Here is an 8,652-nt window from a genome sequence, read left to right as displayed (position 1 = left end):
TTTTGATACTTTACCACAACATCAGCGCCTTTTAACAAAATAAACAAGTTTTTCTAGTATTTGAAAAGAAACCCCTTTATGGAAATTTGTCAAAGGTAAGCATCAGAAAACATGGGACAAAGCACATATATTGGGAAAGTTTTAAACATCTTAGGACACAACATTCTATAGAGGCACTCTAAAATAATTCTATTACCTCATTTAGTCTGTATACTGTATTTAGAAAACACAGGTTACTACTTATCCATAACATTATTGAAAATAAATACTTTTGTCATATAAAGTATATTATTCATATACATATAAATATTTAATAACTGACACCACAGAGGCCTTCCAGCCTGACTGCTTTCCAAGTATCAGTGTTGAAACAGAAGTTAGCGAAACAGAGAGAGAATGTCAAAGCTTGGGAGTTTTCTTTCATTAGTCAAAATTTTTGGAACTTTTGGGGATAAAATGAAAGACACTCTTTTATTGGATTTTGAAGCATGTGGCATAAATTACAAAATATTCAAGATAAAATGTTTGAGATAGAAATATATTTTCTTAGCTGCCAAATGCTGACAGTGAAACAAAAGTAAAATCAATCTGCACACATATGCAGACCAGAGCAAAAACACTGCCCCAAATGCCATGGAAACCGCTATGTGGCATCTTTATCCATACTGAAATTATGCTGATATACTTTACCATATATTTGAACAGACACCTTTGTCAGATACAGTTAACAAATGCTTCATGTAATGCTTCATGACCATCACCAGGTTTTTTGACTCCAAATTGGTGTCTATATTATAAGCAGTCTTTCCCAATTACATTTTAAATCTCTTGTGAAAAAGCATAATTAAGGAAAACTGAGAATAAAAGTACAGTAGTTTGATGAAAAATGGGGAAAACCATAGTTATAGCAGAGAAGCTGCATAGAGTACATTGTTTGTAAGGTCAAAACTATATCTTAATCAAAAGAATCTTTAGTACAATACACATCCGCAGGCAGTGAAACTGACTTATCAAAGAAAAATGATGCCCTTGAATCACAATTTTGAAATCCACAGTTTGAACCACATTGACAATATGTGAAAGAAGTTTTGCTGTAAGAACTGAAGATTTCATTAAGATTAAAGTAAGAATATTTATTGCATTTTCAGATTGCATTTTAAAACAATGAATAGTGCACAATGGCTTCACTTTAATCTTCTAAAATACGTACTTAAGGGGGGAAACCTTCTGGTTGGTCATGACATTAATAAACAAGGTGTAGTCTTGGTGCGTTTCTTCAAGGGGCAGTACTTAGTTCAACAAATTGTACTCCCTGTGCTCTAAAACAACTGAATTAGTGGTTTGTGTACACTAAATCCATTTATTTTAAATTTATTGTGTCTACATTAAGTGAAATAAAAACATCGCCTTGTACAATCCACTATCAGCAGTGAGTACAACAGCAAAAATTATTATACAGTTTATACATACTAAAACCTTTTCCTTTTTCCTATAAAGAAACCAGAACAAACCTAATCAATATAGAACTTAATTTGGAAGAACTCAATTTACAGAAGGGAAAGCCAAAATTATTACGGTCTTTACTGAGCCCCAAAAAGGTTCCTGATCATATTGCCAGAACAATAATGAGTGCAGCTGGAAGAGTGAAGCATGCTAAAATTGTATTCTTGGGTCTTTATAAATTTACCAAATATTTAAATTAAACATGGCTAGTTAAATAAATGTCTGAAGCAGAGCAATATAACCGGGAATTCTGTCTTACCAGTTGTGTTGTTTTTGAACCCAACTTACACAATGCGCAAAGTGCTAAGCAACACTACAGAAACACATTTACATCAACACTGAAGATTCGGGGAAATGAAATTCCAACAATTTTATTTTTAATGAGCTGTATTTTCTAAATTTATTTTTTCTCTTTTCATACAGTTTTGAAAACAAACGCAGCACGTTCACATTTTCCCGAGGAATTATAAGAATGATCTCTACAGGAATAACGTTGAAAAGCCTGAAGCTCAATCAATTGATGTTGAAAACTCTCAAAAGGAGTAAAGGCTTGATCTGCATGGTCTAGAACATGTATTGTAATTTAATAGAAGAGATGGTCGTCTTTAATATTAATGATTTAAAAGAACTTCCCAGTTCATGCGGAGAGTATAGTCCAAGAATAAATCAAATTTGCTGAACGCATTTTATGCTACGTAAGTGTATACTTTGCGATCCTCAGGTGTTCGTGCCAAATATTCTCTCTCAATAAGTCCTTCAATACGTTTTTTAATAACAACTGGACTTGGTAAGAATCGAGCTTTCAGCTGCTGAGTTACCTAGGACATAAAAACGAGAACAATTAATGCTATATTGCAGATGATAATGCGTTACGCTGCACAACACAAATGCACATTAAAAATAATCATAAAAAGCATTTGTTAAAACAGGTTGGGTGTAACGTTTAAAGTTTACATGGCCAGTTGCACACTTCAGGTACTAACCAAGTGAAAAAAACTAAGTTTGTAATAGAAATTAGATTGAGCCATATAAAAAATAAATTTATTTTTTATTTCTGTACCACTGGTCCATCACATCCAATATTTGACCTCCATTACTGTTAATAGCTGATATTTCAGAGAAAGAGAAAAACCTAATAATGCACCAGGGCAGGCAATTAAGTAGTTAGCCACATGGGAGAAAACATCCTTCCTCACACCAGCAGCCAATCGATTTATACCCAGAAGAATGGTTGGCATGAACTCTGTGCTGAAGTTTCTTCATTGTCAGCTCTCTCACTTCTTGGTGCAATTGAGTGTTTATCATGAAGTCTCTCAACCTACACCCATCATGACAGTTAGAACTGGCAGGAGACATTTGCTGTCTGTGCAGCCTTCAAATTTAGTAATTTTGAGTGTCAGGACTCTCTCTACAAAAGGTTCACTCTTTGAAACTCATCAGACCCCATGGTTGGCAATTTACAAGTTCAATACAGGATATCAACCTTTTGTAGTCAACCTACTGTTTTTTTGTTATAAACCACTGTACTATAAACATCTGGTTGACATAATAGGAACTAAAGGAATTAAATGCATCTATGCTGCCAGAGGTATGAGGTAAAAATATAAAGTCTCTCTAGAATCAGTTTAAAAATCTGACAGCTGATAAGGCCTTGTAACTTTGCTACATTAACAGAAGAGTAAGAATTGACAGAGAAATCTAAGATGTGCCCTCTTCCTAACCTCTTAACCACGTCAATATTATATGTGATGTTACCTCTGCTACTAGCACATTGTGCTGCATCTTCTTTCTAGATTTCATTATCCGCACTATAGCAGCTTCTATCTCATGTTTTCTGTCGTCATCTACTTTCTGCCTTGTTTCTTTTCTTTCTGGGTCTGATTCCCCTTGTTTGGCAGCAACTAAAAGAGAAGATGAAATACCTTAAGCAAAAGTCAATATTACTAATTTCAATAACATTGATATGCACAAAATTTAATTTCACCCACAGTGGATTTAAGTTTCTTGGTTTGTGACATTTACAAGTGTGTTTTTTAGTGAAATGTGGCCACAAGAAGACAGACATACGTAGCAATCAATGCATGTGTAAGTATGTGTTACTATTTTGTCAGTTGCTATTTACTGTTTAAAATGTAATGTCAAACTTCTCTGCTTTTCAAACAGTACTGATCTTTGTTTGCAAAACTTTTTTTTGGCTATTGTCATATTGAAGATTCTTCTCTTTAGAACTACATAGATTTTGCCAAATTAACTTTGAAGCTATGGGTTATATATGGTGTTTTCTTATTAAATTGCACATAATTTAGAGTGTGTGTCAAAGAAAAGAATTCTGACAGTGTAGCTGGGTTTTATCTCTTTGCTTGTCAGGAGACTGCTTCAATTAAGGAGACGTTTCAATTACAGTGGGAATTGCAACACAGTAAGGAAAGAGACAGAATTATATTTACAAGTTTACTTTCCAAACCAAACTGCTGAAGATAATTAGCCAAAAGAAAAATACCAATCAAATTATTCAATTTGTTCTCTGCCTCTTTTGGATTTTGTGCATTTTCTACCATTGCCAATTTCTTATTTCTGTCCTTGCTTCCAGTCTCTCTCCCCCTACAGCTATTATTTCCGGGCACCTCTTCTTCCATACACAAATTCAATGTTTCCTGCTTTTGAATAGGAGTTTTCTAGCTTCTAGATGTCCTCTTTTCTCATTTTACTCTCTCCACTCAAAACCCTTGAACACCATGGCAGCCTTCCCTCTGGCTAAAGATAGAAAGAACCTTTTTTTTCAATTGTTCACTAGAGAATGCTGCAAGATGTATCCTCTCATGGAGTCAAGAATTGGTTCTGCTGTGCTGCTAGCCTAGAAAACAAGAGGCCAAAACTCAAATATAACCTCTGATGAAAATAACTGTATGAATTTTGCATCAATGGGTATTTTCAATTAAGAGCTATAATTGTACTTGTTTATGTCGTGCAAAGGGTGATGAGAATAAGAGGATTGCACAGTAAGAGAATAATTTAGTATCCCATTGGAAATTAGGTGTTGCCACAGACCTTGGTCCCCTTGTGCCACGGAGTATGTGAGGCACTAGTTAAGGTGCTCTAAAACACCGGTAACCTGCTATTGTGTCTCTGTCACCTTAAGAATACTCCAAGCAAGGTAGACATGTTAAATCATGGATACCTGGGCATTCTGCTTTCATCTACAGACACCCAAATTCATTGTAGTTTATGCAACAACATATGTGTAGTGTAATCACAAGAGCATACTGTTGGGTTTAAGATGTTTGCAATCTTGTCCACATCCACTGTTAGGAAAGAGTTAAAATGTCTGTAATATTTACAATGTCTGGCATGAGAGAAGTACAGTGATTGCACTTAAAATCTGAGAATTGCCAGTTCCAATGATATGTTCTATTACAAGTACAAAGAATCTCTCTCAAAATTACAGAATATTTTAAGACGCTTTTTAAATGTTACCACTGTGTATTGTGGGATAGGGGTTAGATAGATCTTAGTTCATACATGAAGTGTATGAATAATAAGTCTTAACATACTGCACTCACATACCCATATATACAAGTGTCTCAACATATTTCACAATTTAACTTCAAAACTTCAGTGAGCTAGGCAAAAATGGTTACTTACCTGTACTGTTATTCTTCAAGATGTTTTTGCACACAGGTATTCTACTCCCAGCACACCCAGCATGCTGGAGCCAAAGATTTTTTTGCAGAAGTACCTGTCAGGGCGTTGCATGCACCCTGCACATATCCATGGCCTCTCCTGAGCCTCTAAAAGGGCAGTGCTGCCCCAATCCCGCTCAGTTCCTTCACGCCAGAAATATGAAGGAACAGGACTCCAATGCACAGGGAAGGAGGGGTTTAGTGGACTACACACATGCAACATCATCTTGAAAAACAGTTACAATACAGGTAAGTAATAGTTTTTGTTTCTTCAAGTGGTTGCACATGTGTATTACATAGCGGTAACTCACAAAGCAGTACTGTTAGGAGGTAAAGTCACTCTGAGCCCTAATAGTGACTACAACACAACCTTCCCAAAATTTGCATCAGATCTCGAAGCAGTCACAATGGCGTAATGATGAGTGAAGGTATTCTCTGAGGGCCAAGGGGCAGCTCTACAAACATCCAACATGGATATGTCCTTCAGAAAAGCCACTGAATTAGCTTATGTTCTCATTGAGTGAGCAGTCTCTGTGGAGGCAGCATGTTCGCTACCCCATCAACTACAGTAATACAGGAAATATTCCATCTAGAAATTGTGTGTGATGTGACCTTTCATTCTATCAGCATAAGAAATACACAAATCAAGGAGACAAACCTGAAAGATTTAATCCTGTCCAGTTAAAAGATTAATGCACATCTTACGTACAAAGCACGTATACGTTCATCATCTTTATGTAAGTGTGGTTTTGAAGGAAGAAAACCAGTAAGTATATTGTCTGGCTCAGATGAAAGGCAGATACCACTTCAGACAGAAACTTCGGCTGGGGCCACAAAGTTACATTATCTTTGAAAACACAGTATATATGGGAGTCCTGCCATGACAGTCTGAAGCTGATCCACTCTTCTGGCTAACATAATGACTATGAGAAAGGATGTCTTCTGACACAGGCGACACAAAGAACAGGTGGCCTATAGGTTCAAATGGAAGGCCCATTAAAGTGGCCAATACAATATTAAGATTCCAAGGTGGCAAATGCATCCTTTACTCAGGGAAAGAATTAAACAATTCCTTTTAAAAAAGGCTAGAAACCATCAGATTAAAAAAAAAAAACCCCAAACCCCCAAACCCAGATCTTCCCTGAACTGGAGGACAAACTGAAGAAGTTCTTGGAATCCATTGGAAACAACATTTTATTTCAGAAGATTGCAAAGCAACTGGGGGAGAGGCTGTTCTAGACTGATTCTGACAAATAGGGAGGAAATAGTTGAAAATTTGGTGGCGGAAGGCAGCTTGGGTATAAGTTATCATGAAATGATGAGCTCATGATTCTAAGGAATGGCAGAAGGGAAAACAGCATCTTAAAGACAACGGACCTTAGCAAACGCAGATAATTGGTAGGTACGATGATGTGGGAAGCAAGTCTAAGGCAAAAAAAAGTATTCAAGAAAATTGGTAGTTTTATTAAAGAGACATGATTAAAGGCACAAGAGCAAACTCTCTCAGCATATAGGAAAGATAGGAAGTATGGTAAAAGACCACTCTGGCTTACCCAGGAGATCTTCAACAACCTGAAACTCAAAAACGAGTCATACAAAAAGTGGAAATTAGGTCAAATTATGAAGAATGAAAATAAAAAACAAGACAAGCTTGCTGGGACAAAATTAGAAAGGCCAAAGCACAAAAAAAGATCAAACTAGCTAGCAATATAGAGGGTAACAAGAAAACATTTTTAAAATACATCAGAAGCAAGAAGATCAAGACCAACGACACGGTAGGTCCATTGCTCAATAAAGAGGGAAAGACTAATAGAAAATGCAGCAATGACCAAAGTGTTAAATGCCTTTTTGTTTCAGTTTCATCAGAAGAGGTTAGCAGTGAACATCAATGTAAATGGCAAAAATCTGAGGCTAAAATATAGAACTAGTTAAGTATTATTTAGGCATAGTCTACACTAAAGAGTTATGCTGATGTAAAGCAGCGTATGTCGACCTAATTATGTCAGTGTGCACACTATAGCCTTGCTCCCACTGACATAGTAACTCCATCTCCACGAGAGGTGTTGAGCTTATGTCAGTGTAGTTAGGGCAATGCAGTGTCCGTGCATTACTTATATCAATTGTTGGCTGTCATTCTTGTCAAATTCATGGCTCCAGCATGGAGCCGGGATATTGAGAAAAAGGCCGAACTGTCATCCTGGGGAGGATGGGCGGCTCCAGCTACAGCCCAGCTACCCCCAGGGCTCCCCCTCCAAGCCGGACTGTGCCCACCTAGCTACCAGCTCCCCACTGGGAGCCTGGGCACTGCTCATAGGGAGCCCGAATATGACATAACTGAGATGTACTTTATGCAAAATGGGTCTTGTAGGATATCACTGGAAAAGTTACAATTTACTGAATGTGTCAGTATCCAATTTGTATGCATGCATCACTTCTGTATCTAAAGTTAGGAATATGGACTATGTAACCATTACAACTGGATGTGTATTGGGAAGACACTCACCAGATGACAGGCCATCAAATTTGATGAGCCATTAGGGAAGGACAACAAAACCATGAAGACACTAATCTCTCCCCCTCCTGGGAGGCATCAGGGGATGTAACTGTGACACTAGTAGGTCTTGTCACTTGATACTAAACATTACCCAGGACTTCTTGTAACTTTCCACTGTAAAGGAAGGGGGGTCAAGTTTGGGAAACTAAGGATTCCTGCCTTATGTAAATTCTATTTGAGGTGAGGAGAAAGGCAAATGGGACTCCTCCTCTCCACGGCCTGTCTGCCCAAGAAGAAAGACTGCTAAAGCCACCTCAAGGGAAGGCGGGGGAAGTACAGACTGAGACAGGGGTCCAGTCTGAAAAGAAATATAACTGGAACGCTGAACCACAGAAACTCTGCAACCTGCCTAAAATAACATTTAGGGTATGAAATTACATTTTGTAACTTGTTTCTTAAGTATATTGAGCTTAGCCTGCGTACTTAGGTTCATTTGCTCCGTAATCGGCTTTGTTCCAGTCTGTCATCTCTTATATTCACTTAAAATTCACTTTTGTAGTTAATAAACTTATTTCTGGTTTATTACATAACCTATGTAAGCATCCCATCCTATTGGACACATTGATAATGACAGTCTTAGATGCAAGAGGATAAGAAAATAGTACCTCTCCCCACATACATTTTTTTGACCCATCCACCATTCTAAAGATACTAGAATAGAAGGCGGTACATGGACCAACTTGTCTAAGGGATGTCTGTTTGGTCAATAGACTGACTTTAGTCATCCATGGAAGATGTACATGCAAGACTGACAAGTTGGGTCACATAAGTATATGAGGCCATGTGGCCTAGTAACCTCAGACAGGCTCAGACTGTGGTGGTAAAGTGTGACTTGAGAGGCAGGAACAACTAGTGAATTGTCTGAAATCTCTTCTGATGGAGAAAAGCAGTCAAAATCATAGAACTTCTAAAGAA

The 8,652-nt window shown here is 37.4% G+C and overlaps 1 protein-coding gene across 1 annotated transcript in view; it reads right to left on the bottom strand.

Moving 5' to 3' along the window:
* Nucleotides 1-1,118: 1,118 nt before the first annotated feature.
* Nucleotides 1,119-8,652, bottom strand: part of CUL3 (cullin 3) — a 107,732-nt gene continuing 100,198 nt past the window's right edge. Inside the window, exons 15-16 of the mRNA XM_032777911.1 lie at nt 3,259-3,404; nt 1,119-2,321 (exon numbers count right to left, since the gene is read on the bottom strand). Of these exons, the coding sequence (XP_032633802.1) occupies nt 2,190-2,321; nt 3,259-3,404 (278 nt within the window). The 3' untranslated portion in view covers nt 1,119-2,189. The remainder of the gene's footprint in view (nt 2,322-3,258; nt 3,405-8,652) is intronic.

The sequence above is a fragment of the Chelonoidis abingdonii genome, chromosome 8 (genome assembly GCF_003597395.2).
Source record: "Chelonoidis abingdonii isolate Lonesome George chromosome 8, CheloAbing_2.0, whole genome shotgun sequence".
NCBI lineage: Eukaryota > Metazoa > Chordata > Testudines > Testudinidae > Chelonoidis > Chelonoidis abingdonii.
This window is presented reverse-complemented; position numbering and strand designations above follow the sequence as displayed.